We start from the raw sequence: 19,805 nt of genomic DNA on the forward strand, positions 1-19,805 counted from the left end.
GTAGCAGTAATAATAGTAACATTTATATAATGCTTTAAGGTTTGCAAAGCACTTTATAAATATTATATTATTTTATCTTTACAACCACCCTAGGAGGAAAATATTTTTAAGCTTGGTCCCAGAATCTTGTGAGGTGGTCATATTGTTCGATTTTACACTTCCCATTTCCAATGGACTAGAACCAGTTACTATATTTTATATAATTTTAACTTTGAATAGTATGAATTCAAATGTGTGCATCCACTTCACCAGATTCACTCTTTATATAGATCAGAATGTTGCTGTATTATGCCCATTTTACTGATGAGGCAGGTAGCAATTAAGTGTCTTATCCAGGGTTTCACAGCTAGCAAATATCTAAGACTGTATGTGAACTCAGGCCTTCTGATTCCAAGTCCAGGGTTCTATGCAGCGCTCTCTTCACAGTCCCAAAGATACTTGATCCTTCTTAATGAAACCTTAACATACAAGGGCTTTTTTTTCCCAATAGTCAGATCACATTATTAATGCCCATCAACCCCACAGTCACAAAAGCACCTAAGTTTTGTTCATAAGAATTACTGTCTATGCAAATTCACTGTTTTATTTCATATATCCTGTACTTTTATTTTAACCTAAATATGGAACTTTTCATTTAAACTTTCACTTAACACTCACCTTCTCCCAGATATTCTCTCCTCTCTAATTTTTTATGTCACTGTTCTTTACTGTTTTTTCTCCTTCCTGTATGACTGGTTTTTTTTTCATTCTCCTCTGCTGGATCTTCATCTATGTCATGCCCACAACTGTAGGTCTCCAGTGGATCTGTTCTAGGTTCCTTTCTTTTTTCTCCTCTATAATATCTCACTTGGTGATCTTACCGGCTTCCATGAGTTCAGTTATCTCTGTGATTCACAGATGTATCCAGCCATATTTTTTTCTCTTAACATGGGTTAGTCATGTATCTCTAATTGCCTCTTGGACAGCTTGAACTGGATGTTCCATAGGCAACTTAAACTCAACATGACCAAAACAGAATTCATTATCGCCCCATCCCCCTCCCCTCATTCTCTCCTTCCAAACTTCCTTATCACTCACTGTCAAGGAAACCACCTTCCTACCAGTCACCCAAGCCTGCAACCCCGATGTCACCCTCAAATCCTCATTCTCATTAACCTAACACATCAAATCCATTGCCAAATCTTGTAATTTCTCCTACCCCATCTGTTAAATACAATCCCTTCCTAATTCCTAGTGCAGGGCTTTTTCCTGAAACCACTACAGTAGCCTCTTAATTTTTCTCCCTGACTCATTTTAATCTGTCTTCCACTCAATTGCCAAACCAATTTTTATAAACTTCAGTTCTAATTGTGTCACATTCCCTTATTCAGTGAACTCCAGTGGCTCCCTATTACCTCCAGATTCAGCATAAAGTCTCCTGTTTGGCATTTGAAGCCCTTTATAGCCTGATCCCTTCTTACATTTTGCTCCTTCCCCCATACTCTATGATACAGCAGCAGTCCACACACAGGCCACAAGCATTAAGTACTTATGTTCTAATGGGGGAAGACAGCACATAAAAAGGAATTGAGACAGGAAGGGTAGCACAGTGACTAGAGTGCTGGGTTTGGAGTCAGGAAGACCTGAATTCAAATCTGGTCTCAGACGTTATTCACCTCAGTTTTCTTAACTATGAAATGGAGATAATAACAGCACCTACCTCCCAGGATTATTTTGAGGTTCAAAAGAGATGTTTGTAAAGTGCTTAGTACACTGTACCTGGCACATAATAGGTGCTATGTAAATGCTTATTACCTCTTTGCCTCCTCCTACTTGAAATTTTTTAAACAAGACTCCTCAAACTATTATTTCCAGATTCTATTCCCTGTTCTTTTTTTTTTTTTTTTTTGTTCTTTTTTTTGGTGAGGCAATTGGGGTTAAGTGACTTGCTTAGGGTTGCACAGCTGGTGTCCCTGTTCTCCCATACTGAAAATGTTCTGCAGCCCCCCATCCCCATCTTCACCTCTTATTTTTCCTGGCTTCCTTAAAGGCTCAGTTCAAAGCCCACATAATGCAAGAGAACTTTGAGGCACCTGCAGTTGTTGTTGCCTTCCACCTTCAAATTATCTTCCATCTACTTTGTAGTATTAATATATACTGTTGTCTCCTCCATTACAGTGAAAGCTTGTTGAGGTCAGAAAATATTGTGTTTTTGTTATTGTATATACAGAGCTTTGCACAGTGCCTGGCATGTAGTAAGTACTTAATGAATGCTTATTAACTAGATGGCTGACTTCCAATCTCATCCAAATTAAATATCACTGCCATATCCATAGTTTAGGGAAATTTATGTGCCCATAAATTATTTTTTTTTCCAAAGTGAAATTTCAAGATGTTTCTTTTAGCTATCTATACCTTGAATGAAAAGTTCAAACAGGGTGACACGTAAAGGAGGGTTGATTGACATACCATTCAAGGTCTCTTCTAGTATATTATTTCTAGTGTTCTACTTTTCATGTGGGCCTGGAATTAAATTCAACAATTTTTAAACAATACACATTATTTATATTATAATGGACAGTTTTTAAGGAAGAGCAATTTGATTATAATTTGTAGCTGAAATATTTCACATCACTTTTTGGATCATGATAATTTTTTGTGCCTTCTTTTCTAAACAAAGAACAGACTAAGCAAGCCATATTCCTTTGTAAATACCCTGTTCACAGAGTTATTTTTTAAAAGTCATTTTCTAGTGGAAGATAACCCTAACTGAGTTTAAGGGCAGGTTTTACTTTTGAAAGACCTGGTTGCCAGTAAAACTTGAAACTCTATTTCAAAATGTCTCAACAAAAACTGCCCAAATGACACAGAAACTCTGTGTCTAATTTGGCACGATGTAATACAATAATCAAGAGTCTTTTGCAAGTTGCACCTACCCGGTTTTGTAAAGGGGCCCTATAAGAGGACCTTTGTTGTATATGCTGACCATCTATTTAATTAGAAACACCGTAGCCCTTTTTCAAATAGGTAAACCAGTGATAACACATAACAGCTCTGAGCATTTTGTGTGGCCTAAACAGAGTAGGGTTAGTACCTATGCAGCATTGTAGCAACAGCCAGTCTACTACTGCACATGTATCCCTACCCTTTAGGAGGAATTGACTCATTTTTGAAGTAATTATAACCAAACTTATTTCTCAGCTGGCATTATGTTTGTTACTCTTAATAAATTGCTATCATAATATTGACCTTAAAGATCAAGAATCAAATTTATTCATAGTGAAAAGCATAGTAATTAAGCAGTATTTTAATTCTCGACTTTATTTAGAACTCAGAAAAATGTTATTGACATCCAAGAAATACTTTAGCATAATGTGCTTTGGCTGTTTTTTCTCCTAATAATTCTTTGTAAATCTGTTTTTTGTGATTTTAGGAGATCATACTGGGAGATGAGGGGCAATGCCCTGGAGAAGAAATCTAACTATGAAGTATTAGAGTAAGTATTTATATCTACTCTTTTCCTGAAAGGATCAGATCAATATAGTGAGGAAGATATTTGTTCATGCTATAGTTTTTGATAATTAAATTATTGCCTTGATTTGAATTACAATTCAGTGTGAATTTGTGATATAGCTGAAGGCTTTTAAATATGTTGACGTGATAAAGATTCACTAATTTTACAATAATTTATATTACATTTATACTCCTGGAATCAAGCGGCCGAGTCCTTCAAATATAACAGCTACTTGAATACATTAAGACCCTCTCTACGTAATCAGTTCTATCTTAGGTTATTATTTAATTATCTGGTTTGACTTTTTTTGTTAACATGTTCTTCCAGTTAACAGCAAAATTTGTCTGTGTATATGATAGATACGTATATTGTCTAAGTATATAATAGAATGAGAACTCCCTGATATCCAAATTCATGTTTGCCTAATTATATCATTAAAATAAATTAAGTGGGTCTCATCCAAACTTGAACAGAAGATGTGAAAAGCTCTGTATTTCATCCATATGATGGTGAATCCTGAAAGAGACAGTTAATATTTATTTTACCCCGTTAAAGGTTAATTTTGTTTATATTAGCTATTGTGGAACACTACATCAATGCTAACTTCATCTAGTTGTTAGTCATGACTGCTGAAGTCCTTGAAGTATATTAACAGTCAAACCAAAGGTTAAATAATACTTTGCAGAATTAAAGTGCTTAAATAGCTTTGGCTTTTATATAGAAACAGTAAGCTGGGTCAGCCCTACTGTACTAATTCTCCAAAGGCTTAGGGACTATACCATTTAGAGCATGTGTTTTTGCAGGGGGGAAGTAAAATAACAATAATAATAATAAACTTGAATCTTATAGAATTTTATGATTTGCAGAGTACTTTCCATATTTTGTCTCATTTGAGGTAATGTGTGATGATTTGAGCTATGTGAGATAAAAATGTGCACATTTTGAAAATGGGAAAATTATTGTCTATTAAATTCTTAAGCAAATAGAATTCAGAGTAATTATAGCAGTCCTCGTTGGAATGAAATTTTCTTTTAAATTAGTACTAAATATCCTTTAGTTGAGAACCTGAAATGAGGAATGAGCTTGCTTTGGGATACAAATTACTCAATTTATTTTATTCATGAAATATTTTGGGCCTTGAGCTACCATGTTAATGTAGCCACAAAGTTATCAATTGTGACCATTGAAATAACCACAGAATTACAAGTTGAGTTCCTAAAAGAAACTAGGTTAGGACCAAATGAAATTAGGCCAGGAATAAAATAATATAGTCAGTTAAATGACTTAATATTTATCATTCATTTTCTTGGCAAGAGTGAACTTTTGTGTCATCATTATAGGTTTTGAGCTGCAGAGTATTCCCTGACCCTTCCCTGATAAAAATGTAATGTGTGTCCTTCAAGAAATTTATGTTAATCACTCACTGTATTCAAAGGAACATACTAGACATTGAAACAGATACATAGATGAAAAAGTTAAAAGATGTAGTCCATTCTTTTAAGAGAGTTTACTGTTTAATAGGGAAGTGAAGATAGATACAGAAATAACTAAAATGCAAAATTGCCTGTGTAATAAGTGCATAAAAGAAGTATAATTGAATTCAGAGGAGTGATAGATCACGTTTGGCTTGGGTGGATGAAACTGGGGTAAAGGAAGACCATTTAGGGAGAGCTATTTGAGATGATGCTTGAAAGATGGATAGAATTTTAGAGTTATAAATTAGGCAATGATAGTGGAGGAAAGAAGGGGCTGGCATGCTACGATTCATGGAGTCACAAAGAGTGAGACACAACTGAATGAATGAACAACAAATGAATATTCTAATCATAGGGAATGGCATGATTAAAGACATGTAGGTAGGAAAGTATGTACTGTATCTGTTTAATGGTGAATAGACTCATTTAGCTGGAGTATAAATATGGTGCACAGGGAAGATAAGGCTAAAAAAAGGTAAGTTGGATCCAGAAGGTAAAAACCTGTGGTTGACAAATTGTCTCAAGTCTGTTTACTAGATAAAAGAGACGCATTTGAGGATTTTGAACAGGAGAATGAATTGATCAGATCTTTACATTAAGTTGGTGAATTTAGCACAAGTATATGAGATGTACAGGTGGTATATGAAAGATTAGAGCAGGAGTCAGCAAACTATGGCCTTTGGCCCTCAACTGGTTTTGGTTATGGGTATGTGAGGTAAAAATGGTTTTAAAAAAAAAAAACCCATTTTCAAAAGGACCATTCTTAGCTCCAGGGAGGCAGTACCAGCTAAAAATGATTTTTGTTTAAAAATTATTTTATTTTATTTTGTTTTTTAATTTTTTTAGCTCCATGAAGGGCAATACAAAAACAGGCAGAGGGCTAGATTTGACCCTTGGGCCTTATTTTTAAAAAAAAAACACATAAAAACTATTATTAATTCTCAAGCAAACCATAAAGAGGTATCAATCAGATTAAAACATAATTGAGAAGTGTTTAACAAAAGAAATAAAAATATAATACCACATAAATAATGTTAATTTGGGTTTTCTAAGTCAACATGAAGCTTCAGGGATCCATTTCTGTTTGTTTTCTTTACCATTTGTACCCTCTTCTCCATTCCCATTTTATCAGTACTTTAGTAGATGCCGTCATTATCTCCCACCTGGACTGTTGGAATAAACATATTTCTCTAGGTCTTTCTACTCTCTTCAGTTCATCTGCTTCAGCAGTAATCTTCCTTATGCAAAGACCTTGGCACATCACTCCTCTGCTCAAAAAGTCTTGAGTGGCTTCTTTTGCCTACAAAGTAAAGTTCAGAGTCCTTTGCTTGGAATTTAAGGCCCTCCTCCATCTATCCCCCAAGTCTGTTGCAACCCCTTACTTTCCGGCCTTATCTTTTTAATGTTCCCCTGTAGACGGTCTGTTCTTCAGCCACAGTGAACTATTCTGATTCCTCCCAATATTATACTCTTACATTCTATTCCCTCTGTTCTTTTCTTCAGAGTTTTTTCTACATTTGGAATGTCTACTGCTCTCCCCTTCCTGCCCCTTGCCCTCCCCCCCCACCTTTTGAATTTCTTTAGAGCCTAACTCAAATCTTACTTCATCCTGTTGGTGATTAAAACATCAACAAGCATTTACTTTGGGTGAAGTACTATACTAAATTTTAAGGATACAAAGAAAAATTTTTTAAAAAATCCCTGCCCTTAAAGAACTTACATTTTTTAAGGGTGAAAATAGTATGTACATAGATATATACAAAGTATATGCAGAATAGATAAAGAGTAACTGTAGGGAGGATGATCACTAGCATCTGAAGGACCCAGAAAGGTCTCCTGCCTCTTGGGCAGAGAAGGTCACATTTGAACCAAGGCTTGAAGGGAATCAGGGGCATTGAGAGGCAGTATTGAGGAGGGTAAATATTTTAGGCATAGGATACAGCCAATGCAGAGGCATGAAGAGGGAAATGGAGTGTCTTCTTTTAGGAACAAGGAATAGATCACTATGTCTGGACTACAGAATGCATGAAAAGGAGTAGTGTAAGAAGACTAGAAAGACAGTAAAGGACCAGGTTGTGAAAAGTTTGAAAAGCCAAATATTACTTGATCCTAGAGGTAATAGGAAGACACTACAGTTTATCGAGTAGTGGGGTTCCATGGTTAGACCTATGCACAAGAATATTACTTTGGAAACTTTGTAAAGGATGGATTAGGGTGAGGAGAGACTTGGAGAGAAATTAGGAGGATCTTATAACAGTATGAGTGAAAGATGATAAAAGCCTAGACTAGGGTAATCACTGCGTGAGCAGAAAAGAGTCATATCTGAGAGATGTTGTCGAGAAAAAAATGGTGAGATTCAGCAACTGAATCCTTCCTGCTTTTCTCATTTCATCAGTGTGGGAATCCTTTTATGGCAATTCTGTCTGCTGATGCAGATCAGCAATTCCTTTACAACTTGAGAGGTTTCCTGGCCTTTACCCATGGTCACACAAGCTCAGTAGCCTGAACAGTGCCTCAGTAGCAGAACTTGAATGCAAGTCTTTGACTCTGATGCTTTCCCTTAATGCACTATATAATGCTCACTGTCACTGCATATTATCCCATTTTGTCTATAGTTTCACATATTAGTAGTAGTACCAATAGTAATAAAACATTTACAAAGTGCTTTATTTACAAAACATATTGATGATCTCATTTGATCCTCACAATAGGTTTTGTGTGTGTGTTTGTGCCTCACATACACACATAATAATAATAGACAATGAAAATGAGTATTGTATAATGACCAAGCACTCTACTAGGCCCTGAGGGAGATAAAAGTTTTAGGTAAGGCATAGCATTTACTCCAGTCAAAGAACCACAGTGTAGTAGGGAAATTAGTCTCATTGTTCAATCTGAAAGAGACTCTTAACACATGTTTGATAAATTAATATGTTCAGTTTTTTATTAGAATCCTAACAGGCTCAAAAGTTTTTACACCTTTATTTCTCCTTCAAGTATGTAGATAAGTAGAATCAGAGAAACCAGCAAAGGATATACCCAGTTGGAATACCTAATGGAATACTTTCAAAGAAAAAGAACAAATATTCCCATCTGTTTATTAAGATGAAAACAAAATTAGAAAAAAAAATATGGATTATCTAATATGAGATCAGTAACAGTCGAATCAGAAAATAGGATAATAACTGTGAGGAACACTGTGAGAATCCATGGATGTAATTTACTTAAAGTAGTCTTTGAAGGGATCACATAGGGAATTGCTGTGTGAAATCCAAAAAGCAGTGTTAGGTTAATGACCTGGATTATGAATTGTCTGGCAGAGTTATAGTAAATGGGAACAAATCCTCTTGTAGGAGAATAACAAATTTGATAGTCCTCCAGGGCTCACTTTAGATGCCTATCCTATTTCACTGATTTGGAAAGTAAAGTGATTTGAATGGCATCCAACCAAATCTGTATATGATGCCAAGATAAGAAAACAAGCAGATAATTGACAAATTAAATTCAGTGTCAGAAAATATAGGTTATGCATTTGGGGAATGAAGTGGGAAAAGCAAGCCAAGTGTACTATGAATAGAATTGCTCTAGAGGAGACAAAGGAAGAAACTCCCTCTAAAAGAGATGATATCTGCTGGTAATGATATGTTACCCATATTTTTTTTCTTTTAGCAGCAAGGAAAGGCATTTGAAAGTATGGGAATAGATAGAATAATTTATCCATTAAAGAAGGAAAAAGACTGATAAGTGTAAAGAAACACCACCAGGTAGGAAGAAGGGCAGCAAGTTATTTTCTAAATTTAACGCAGTCTTTCATAATTATTATAGTGTAATAGTAATAGTTCACTTTTATAGAGTGCTTTATATTTACAAAGTATATCTATTGTCTCATTTGATCCTAACAATAGCCATGTATAATAGGTATGTTGATCTTATTATTCCAGTTTTTTATAACCTTTGCTCTTATGGAACACAATTAAATGAATTTCACAAGGTGATATAGGTAGTCAGTGTGGACAACTGGAGTCTTTTCTTAAAAAGTAATAGTCCAATTAGAAAATAGAATAATAACTGTGTTGCTGTTAAGTCATTTTTCAGTTGTGTCCAACTCTTTTTGACCCCATTTAGGGTTTTCTTGGCAAAGATACTGGAGTAGTTTGCCATATCCTTCCCCAGCTCATTTTACTGATGAGAAAACTGAAGAAACAGGCTTAAGTGACTTGCCCAGTGTCCCACAGTTAATGAGTGTCTGAGGCTAGATTTAAACTCAGGAAGATAAATCTTCCTAACTCCAGGCCCAGCACTCTATCCACTGTGTCACCTAGCTGCCCCATAATAATTATGAGGGATTTTGTAAGGCTGAAGAACCCATGGATGTAATTTACTCAGGTAGTCTTTGAAGGGATCACATGGGGAATTGTATAAAATCTGAAAATCAGTATTAGGTTAATGATTCTTTAGAGGTCTAATCTACTTCCCACTCCCAGGGTAAGAGTCAGAAATTATATCCAAGTTTGGATCTATTTTGAGTTAATCTAGAAATTACAGGGATATGGGTAACTTAGGGGAGAATAGAAAAGAAAATGAAGACAAATGGGGATATTAGCACCTATCACCATTTCTGTGTAAGTATTACTATTAGAATCAAAATGCCAAAGGATTTATATGTTTTGTAATTCGATACTTCTCTCTCAAAGCACCACTATCTTCCCATCCATCCACATTGTAATTCTCAAATCCTCACTTACACTCATCCTAAATATCTAATATTTCCAAATCTTTTTATCTTCACCTTCACATCTCTTATATATGTCCCTTTCTCTCTACTCTCACAACCACCAGCTAAATGCAGGTCCTCATCTCTTGCCTCAGTTATTGCCATAATCTCCTGGTTGGTCTCTCTACCTCAAATCTTTCCCTACTCCAATGTGTCTTCCATGCAGCTGTCAAAATATTTTTATACAATGCAGCAAATAGGCCAGTTTGACTGAACCACAGAATGTGGGAAAGAGCATAAAATAGAAATGCGGTTGGGACCAGGTTGTAAAGAGTTTCAGATGCCAAAGAGAGAAGTTTTTATTGATGCTGAAGGTCACAGGAAGCCCACTGGAATTAATGAACAAGAGTGATAGGATTAGACTTATTTTATGAAATATCACTTTGTCAGCTGTGTGAAGGATAAATTGGAAAAGAGAATCAATTCGAGGTCATAAACCCATATAGGGTGCTGCTCAGGTGGGCAACAATGAGGGCCTGAAGTAGGATTTTGGCTGTATAAGAGATGCAGGGGATGTTGTACTGATAACAGTGATGAGACTTGGCTATTAATTGTGTATTTAGGGGTAAAGAGAATGAGGAGTCAAAGATGCCTTCAAGCCTGCTAAACTATGTGACTAGAAGGATGATCATTACTTCAGCAGAATTAAGTAAATTTGGAACAGGGTTGATTTAAGGAGAGGGGATAGATAACGAGTTCTGTTTGGACATATTGAATTTGAAATACCTATAGGAATCTAGTTCATCTAATTCAAAATTTGCCACTTGGTATGAGAGTGTAGAGTTCAAGAAAGAAAGGAGGCCTCGATAGGTAAATCTGGGAGTTATCTACTGTGTAGAGGTAGGAGTGGAACCCATGTGTGAGCTCAGCAGGCCACTGAAGGAGAGTGTGAATAGGCAAACAAACAGAGCTTTTGGGTTTAGAAAGAAGTAAGTGGAAAGAGTAGGATCGATGATCCAGCAGAGGAGATTCGTAAGGAACTTTCCAAGATAGGAGAACTGAAAGAGAGCAATGTTGCAAAAACCCCGAGAACAGACTCTCCAGGAGGACTGAATGATTGATAGTGTCAAACGCTGCATTTCATTGAGCCAGTTAGTCATCATTGAGCCAACATTTTAATTCAGGTCTCTTGTCTACATCTATTCCTCTTTCTATATCTCACCACTGCTTCAAATTTGGAACACTTTGGAAACTGTTTTATGCAAATTGCTTACTTGAAAAAATTCTGAGTTCCTACTATGTTTAAGACAATCAAGCACTGTGACAAATTGTGGTAGATATATAGGAGAGTAAGACATCCATTCTCAAGGAATTTATAATCAAATAAAGGAGATAAAAAATTCTTGTAATATAAAGTTTACTCATTTTGTATCTGTTTTATAAATATTTGTACGTGAATGTGTTGTCTTGTTTGGACGTAAGCCCCAGTATACCAGGGTTTTTGCTTTTGTCTTTGTATTCCCATATCTTACATGGGGATGGGTACATAGTGCTTAATAAATGCTTATAAAATAAATGTATGAATGTAATATGAATAACACAAAGTGTTACATGTATATTTTTGCTATCTTCAAATTGATAACAAATGTGCATGTAATTGTAATAATATTTGTTGTTGATTCACTGAATTCAAGATTGTTTAGCTCCTTAACCATATGGTCTTATATTTAAAAATTATTGTGAATTCTTATGATCCTGGAGATGCAGTTGGCAAATTTTAAAAATTGTATCACAACTCTCAGACTAATGGAACAGAGCCACCTAAGCTTTACTGTCTACATATTTTCTTAAATTTAAAATCAGTGGCAAAAAGATAAATAGGTAGTGTTTTGAGCAAAGAAATAAGAAACACTATCTAACCCTAACCTAAAATACCTTCTTTATAAATACTTGGAATATTAATGCTTGGGATGTAATGGGTTTCTCCATCCACTAAGGTTTTATTTTGATGCATTATTATGGTATCAAGATGATGCTAGAGTCTCAAAGAATTTCTTGTTCCAGTGGAGAGAAGCCTTCACTTATCACATCAAAAAGCAAAAGTTTTTAGTCCAATTCTGCCAATACAGACTTTGTGCTTGATCCAGAGATCAGTCTAATTTCATAGAAGCTCATCATTAGTTTGTCTATAGGTAATGAAGTCTTAATCCACAGCATCTCTCAAACATTTTCTATGGAGAATTGAGGTCAGTATCAGTGAATGGAGTATCTACTGTGATGGAACAACAGATCCTTGAACTATGGAAGAATTAGGTTCCACATCATTGGAGATCTAATAAAAATAATAATAATGGTTAATGATAGCTAGCATTTAGTATGTTATGCTTTATGGACCACTTAATATATATTATCTGATTTGATCTTCACAACATCCAATAGATACTAATATTATCTTTAAACAGAAGTTAGATGCCACTTCTCAGGGACAGTTGATTGACTGTAGAACAGTGCTGTCAAACTCAGAAAACCATACATAAGGATCCCTGCGGGCCATATGTTGCTTTAGAAAACTGCATAGTAACATTATCTATTTCCTATTGTGTTTTTATTTATTCTGTTAAGTATTAACCAGATAAATTTTAATCTGGTTCAGATGCCACTGCCAGTTTGAAACCTCTGTGGTAAAGGAATTCCTGTTCAGGTTTTTGTTGATTTAGGTGACCTTTTACATCCTTTCCAATTATAAGAATATGTTTCCAAAATAGTCATGATCCCTTATATTTATTATTGTTACTTATAGTTTGAAACTTCCTTCAAGTTCATTATCTTATTGAGATAAGCAGGACAGATGTTAAATTTCCATTTCATAAATGAGAAAACTGAGATTCTAAGCATAAATGAATCATTTCTGTAAAGCTATTAACCAGTGACTTGATTTTATCCTCTCATATCTTCTCAACTTAAGCAGGACCTCTCTGTACTTTCTGTGTAGGTAGATCAGAATTATACCTTAGGGATATTAGTTTCAGGGCTATATTCCTTGAGGAGAGTATACAGTGTTATAGAAGCCTTAGGCTAAAAATAAAACAGGCACATCAGTTGCAGTTTTGGGAATTGTGGAGTTGAGGCACTGGGACAGAAGGCCAACTTCCAAATGAGGTCAGATCATTCAAGATCTTTTGTTGTTAGTCTTCAAAGATTGAATTCCTGATGGAGAAAGATACCAAAGTAAACTAATAAAGCAATGGTAGCATTAGTTTACTAGTTATTTTCAGATTATAGAAAGAAGATTGCTTTAAATTTATTCTTCTCAACTTTTGAAGCTACATTATAAAATCTTAATTTTTAATATTTTGATCATTTCTTTATTGAGTTGCTTTATGTCATAAGTTAATTCATTGGATGATTAAATATCCTTTGAAGTTTTATATTACTTTAGTGTTTATTCTTCCCTAATGACAGTACACCTGAAAAACTAGGTTTAAAGTTTACTCATTCATCTATTCATTCATTCAACAAACAGTAAATGTTTGCTATCTACAAATATTTGCAATTGCATAATTTCTGCTCTCATGAAATTTACTGTGTTTTATGTAGCACATATACAAATAATTCAAACTTAAATATAGTCTTTCTTGAAAGAGGCTTTAGAATATATTATAATATATCCACCATCCTAATTCAGGAGTCATGTCAATATAATCCTTTACAAAGGGTTATTCAACCTCTGCTTGAACACTGGTAGTAACATGAAACATACTGCTTTCCAAAACAGCAAATTCCTTTGTTGATCAGTTCTGATTGTTAGGAATTTCTATTTTGGCCCCCAAATATGCTTCCCTGTAAACGCCTCCCCCCCATTTGTCCTAGTTGTGTACTCTAGAGATAACCAAAAGGCCTGTTTCCTCTTTTACCAGCAAGCTCTAATTACACTGAGAGCCAAGTCTTAAAGCAGTTAGAGGAAAGTTTCCCAAAAAAATGTCCTCTTAAAAATTTCACTTTGGAATTAGAAAAGGAAGAGGCATCATTTAATCTTCCTGGACCTTGTTGAGATACAAACTGTCTGAGGGTGCAGGAGGAAAATATTTTCATGAATGACAATGTTGTTGGAGGAGATAAGATGTGAAATGGGCCTTAAAGTGTTGTTATTATTTTTAGCTGTCAAAGTCTGAGGTGGCTGATTTTGGGTGGAAGAGTACCAGAGGATAAAACAATGTGCAGACTCATGAAGGAGAGAGAATCGAAGATGTCTTTAATGAAGGGTGAATAGTCTAGTTTACAGTGAATGTATACACATATATACATTTACATATCTACAAATTGTTATACATACACACATATGTGTGTGTGTTGATGTGTGTGTGTGTATATAACATAACATGATGCAAAAGTATAAGATAAAACTTCCAAGGGAAGTTAGCACTAAATTGTGAAGGGCCTTGAATTTTAGACTGAGGAACATATATTTTTATTCTGCTAAAAGGTAAAGACTTTCCCAAAGTCACAGATGTATATTGTTCTAGGGTCACAGATTTAAAGCTGGAAGGGACTTAGAAGTCATTTAGTCCAACCCCCTCATTTTCTCACAGAAGAGGAAATAGGCTCTAAGAAGTTCAATTGCCCAAGGTTACCCAGGAAAGTAAGTGATAAAGCCTGGATTCAAACTCAGGTTCTCTGAGTTAAATGGCATCTTCTTTCTACTTAGACCATGCTGAGTGAGGAACAGAATCAGGGGTTTGAACCTAGGTGCTCTGACATTAAGTCAGTTTCCCTCCCCGCCCCCCACTATACTCTTCCTCTTTCCATCATGGAAAATCACTTAGATGCATATACAATTGTGAATCTTGAGGAGAATTTCATAGAAATCTTTTCTTAGATTTTATTAGCTTAGTTTGACAACCATATTAACATGTATGCACATATATATATACACAAATATATAACATAGATTAGAAATATCAAAATGGCACATGAATAGACAGTATGCCTTTTATATTAAGCCAATTGTGGCTAAGTGTATTTTAAGGATGAAAGGCAAAGGGAATTATACAGTTGGAAGAGTTATGGACAATAGTTATTGGTATTCCATATTCAGGCTAAACCAAGAGAGGAGTTCTCATTTCTGTAATCAGTATGTAAAGACTTAATATCAGTGGTGTTGATGGCAATAAATATGTAAAGAAGTAAGATTTTGAAAGGTATTTTGGTAGAAATGGCTAAAAACTTGGAAAGGATGAGAGAGTTTAAATAGCCAAAGAATGTCAGAGACAGAAACAAAATAAGAAAGCACAGTAGTGTATAGAAAGAAGCCTCCGGACTACATTTACTTAAGTTTGTAAAAGATAGAAATGACTTGGGATGGGTCACAGAAGAATACTGAGAAATTAAAACAAATGCTTAGCTTCAAATAAAGTCATTGGTGTTATATTTTCCCCTTTCGAGTTAAAGAAGTATAAAAATGGGGCAGCTAGGTGGTGCAGTGGATAGAGCACCGGCCCTGAAGTCAGGAGGACCCGAGTTCAAATCCGGCCTCAGACCAAACACTTGACACTTAATAGCTGGTGACCCTGGGCAAGTCGCTTAAACCCAGTTGCCTTAAAAAAAGAAGAAGAAGAAGTATAAAAATGCAGCCTGTGGACCCCCCCCCCACACACACACACAGTAGTAGGAATGATCAGAGAGCATGTCTGGCTATAACCTAGAGCAATTTGTCTTTTGAAAGATTCGTTAGGGAAAGGACCTTTGAGATTAGTAGCAGAAAGAGCTTCTGTTTAGAAGTAGAGAGAGTTTTCTGACTTTACACAGTAGCAACTCCCTGACTTACAAAGGCTGCTACTACCCCTACTCCTCTGTTATTTAAAGCCTTTTGTCTCATTGATATCACTTTCTATCTGAGCAATATTTCCCAGTTCATTCCACTGGAATCTTCCCTTATCATCAATATCCTTCTGCCTGAACTTTTTCCTAACATTGACATCAATTCTGCTTAAGCAATGAATGTCTACTTTTCCATTTGAATCACTGCCTCCACTCCATCTATTCTTCATTCCTGTTCACAGTTGAATACTTTATACAAGTCTTGTCCTTTGCTGGTGAAGTCTTACTCTGCCAGTGATAGCCCTTTCTGAGTGAGCTATTGACTGCATTTGATATCTATTCTCTTGTACCTTAGCTTTTCCTCTCTAGATACATCTTATGGTGCCACTGAACTTCTCTCTTTCTTGTGACCCTCTCAATCAGGTATCATAACTAGTCCCTAGCTCTTTGCTACTAACTTTATCCTGTGTTCTGGCAGCTCGTCTTATCCTGTGAGCATTGAAACTTGAGTCATCAGACTTTTGTTTGACATGTTTTTAACTTACTTAGGCTCTGAGATAAGCATGCCACTTTGAGCCTTAGTTTCTTTATTTGTTAAATGAGCATAATAATAGTATGCTATGAACATCTGCTTCACAAGATTGTTTTAAGGAAAAGACTTTATAAGTAAAATGGTATGTTAATTAGGTGTAAGTAAACATTACTAAAGTCTTAATATGTGCCAGACACTGTGCCAATCATTTGTGACCATGGGAAAATGGCTCCTGCCTTCAAGAACCTCACATTCTAATGGCAAAGACAACACTCAAATGGCCATGTACATGCAAAATATCTACCTATGCATATATATGATATAAGGTAATCTGAGAGGAAAGGCAGTAAGAGTAAAAGGAAGGGGAGAAAGGGGCACAGAGTCAGACCTACACTTTAGAAAATAATTTTGGCATCTCAGTGTAAAATCTATTGATCTGGGGAGAGACTTGAAGATTGCACAGTACCACAAGTAATTTTGCTGCCTATGTGGGTAGAAGGGAGTGTATACAAGGAATAGTAAAATTGACAAGACTTGGCAATTAATTAGATTTGGGAGGTGAGTACAAGAGAGGAATCAAGGATGACACACTGACGTTTCAGGCCTGACTAGTAAGTTAGTAGTGCCCTTGACAGTAATAGGTAGGGTTTGTGGGGAAAGGTAATGAATTCTGTTTGGGGCATATAGAATTTGAGATGTCTACAGAACATCCATTTTGAGATGTCTAAAAGGCAATTGAAGATGTGAGTTCTGTTTTAGGTATGTAGGGTTTGAGATGTCAGTAATATATCTATTTTGAGATATCTAAAAAGTCAGTTGAAGGTGTGAGACTAGAGATCAGAGGAGAGGTTAGGGTTGGCTGTATAGATCTGAGAATCATCTGCAGAGATGATAATTGAACTCATGGGAGTTGATGAGATCAGTAAGCAGAATAGCAGAAAATATTGTGTAGGCTCAGAACAAAAACTAGGAAGGGTTACCTATCATTGGTCAGTGTGATGAGAGGACCAGGGGAGTAGTGTCATGAAAACCTAGAGAGGAGACAGTATGCAGAAGGATAGGGTGATCAAGAGTAGTAAAGGATGCAGGGAGGTCAAGTAGGATGAAGAAATAGGAAAGGGCATTAGATTTGACAATTATGAAACCATTGGTGACTTTGGAGAGAACAATATCACTTGAATGATAAGTTCAGAAGCCAAATTGTGGTGAGTCTAGAACCAAGTGAGAGTGAGAGAAGAGCTTGTGGAGGTACCTAGTATAAACTGCTTTTCTCAAGGGGGTTTTTTGTTTTTGTTTTTGGCTAGGCAATGGGGTTAAGTGACTTGCCCAGGGTCACACAGCTAGTGAGTGTTATGTGTCTGAGGCCAGATTTGAACTCAGGTCCTCCTGACTCCAGGGCCAGTGCTCTATCCACTGTATCACCTAGCTGCCCATCTCAAGGAGTTTTGCTGAATTTAACTGAGTTTAGCTGAGAAGGAGAAACATAGGATGATAGCTGGCAAAGATAGTCAGATCAAGTGAAGGTTTTTAAAAAATATTTATTTCTTTATTTTTAGTTTTCAGCATTCACTTCCATGAGACTTTGAGTTCCAAATTTTCTCCCCATCTCTCCCCTCCCCCTACCTCAAGACAGCATGCAGTCTGATATAGGCTCTACATATACATTCATACTGAACCTGTTTTCACATTAGTCATGTTGTAAGAGGGTTTGTTTTTATATGTTTTTTGTTTTTAAATTGAGGGAGATGTGTGTGTTTATAGACATCAGGGAAGGATTCAGTAGATAGGGAAGTATGGCATGTAAATGTTAGCTGTATAATTTTGTATGATGGTGATACCATAGGAGCTGTCAAGCGCCCAGAGTCTGAACCTTTTACATGATGAATTAAGGCTCATGGATGCTTGAAGTTTAAGGGATTTGAAGTCTTAGAACTTAGAAGTGATCAAGCTACTCATTTTGAGCCAGGTTTTTTTTTTCCATTGGAGCATTTTTATTTATGTATGTTTTACACCCTTAGAAAAAGAATCCCGGAATTTTTTCTCCTGTGTGTTTTCGTCTTGCTTCCTCATGGTCCATGATGCCAGCTGAGGTTGTAAGCACAATGAACCCAAAATGATGGGATGGTAGCAGATTATTCTGCCACTTTTCCAGATCTTTCAATTGAACATCAAATCTGGGACTGATCACACCACACTTGTTTAATCTGCCCGTGAGGTTCACAACAATTTTTCCTGCTCTGTGATCATCGATAATCTCAAATTCGCCAATGTAACCATGCTTCATCATCACAGTTAAGAACCGGACAATTATCTTAGAGCATGGCCTGATGAGAACATGGCATTTTCCTCACTTTTCTGCATTGTTGATGCTTTTGAGCACATCTACCAGGACATTCATGTGCACCATGGTGGCAGCGCTGCAAGATGGCAGAAAGAACTTGAGCAGTTTTTAAAGAAATGAGTAAAAATCTAATTTTATGGATAGGTCTGTATGTGCATTTCTAACATTTTTATGGTGGTGTGAAGGAGAGAAATGCATTCTGAGAGGCAAACAACCAATTCACAAATGAACCTTTCAAACCACAACCATTCCTAAATTTAGCCTACCACTATTCAACAGATTGTAGGAATATGGGACTAGAAAGGATTCTTAAGAGTTCATCTGTAAAAAGATACATGTAAAATTAGTTCAGTTCAGCAGACATTAAAAAAATACCTATTATGTGCAAAATATTACTACATTGCATTCAGTAGCTTGCTTTATAAAGATGAACCCTGTTTTTGGATTCTTTTTATAGTAAAATTTACTTTTTTTTATCATGGATAATCATTCCTTTCCTTATCAGTTTAGTACATTTAGGTTTTATTGTGTTGAGTTTCCTAAGATGCGAACTTTAGGATTTTTTTTTTTTTTTTGGTTGCTCTGGCCCAAAGAAAGGTTATCCTTTACAATGGCTAACCTACTGAAAAGAACAATGTATGTTATAAAACACTGCCAGATGCTTTGCTAAAGTAGGGATGAAGGTGACCTTGTATTAAAAACAGGGCAGCTCCATGTGTGCCTTGTCTTGTTTCCTGAGAGAGGCTTTTAATTTAGATATCTATAATAAGCACCAACTGAACACTTTGAATGTGGCACCTTAGGCAATTATCTGAGATCCTTAAAAGTCTCTGCTGTGACACTTAGGCTGGATTGATAAGTTGATTGACTGATAGAAGAGTCAAAATCCTGTATCTGTCATTGGATCTTTGCATATCTTCAGGTTACTTATTTAAGTAGTTTATACCTATTTCCTCATTCATACAGTGTATAGCAGAGAAAGAGTATCTATACATGCAAATATAATGTGGATGAACTAATTAAAATTGTTTTAAAAATACATTCAAAAATTACCATGGTGTAATGGAAAGAGCACTCTGAGTTGTAAAATGGGCTCTGACTCAGCAGCTTGTGGTGAAGGGGATAGAGCATGGGGCTTGGAGTCAGGGATACCTGAGTTCAAATCCTACTTCTGTCTCTTACTAACTGTGTGACCCTAGGCCAGTCATTTAATCTCCCTCAGACTCTCTTTCCTCATGTGTAAGAGATAATAATAGTACCTGTCTCACAGGATTGTTGTGAGCACCAGTTGAGGCAAGACACGTAAAGCCCTTTGCAAACCTTGAAATGTTATATGATGGTAGCAATTACTATGTATTAAGAAGTCACTTAACTCATTAAGCCTCAGTTTATATATTTTAAAAATGCAAATATACCTGTACTAACTACCTCAT

At 35.9% G+C, this 19,805-nt stretch overlaps 1 protein-coding gene and 1 pseudogene across 1 annotated transcript in view; one reads left to right on the forward strand and one right to left on the reverse strand.

Moving 5' to 3' along the window:
- PTK2 (protein tyrosine kinase 2) overlaps positions 1-19,805 on the forward strand; it is a 304,848-nt gene that overhangs the window by 81,353 nt on the left and 203,690 nt on the right. The window contains exon 6 of the mRNA XM_027845408.1: positions 3,413-3,475. Coding sequence (XP_027701209.1) covers positions 3,413-3,475 — 63 coding nt within the window. The remainder of the gene's footprint in view (positions 1-3,412; positions 3,476-19,805) is intronic.
- On the reverse strand, positions 18,046-18,441 carry LOC114030543 (annotated as a pseudogene).

Source organism: Vombatus ursinus, unplaced genomic scaffold, assembly GCF_900497805.2.
Source record: "Vombatus ursinus unplaced genomic scaffold, bare-nosed wombat genome assembly UNPS02005236.1, whole genome shotgun sequence".
In the NCBI taxonomy this organism is placed as follows: Eukaryota; Metazoa; Chordata; class Mammalia; order Diprotodontia; family Vombatidae; genus Vombatus; species Vombatus ursinus.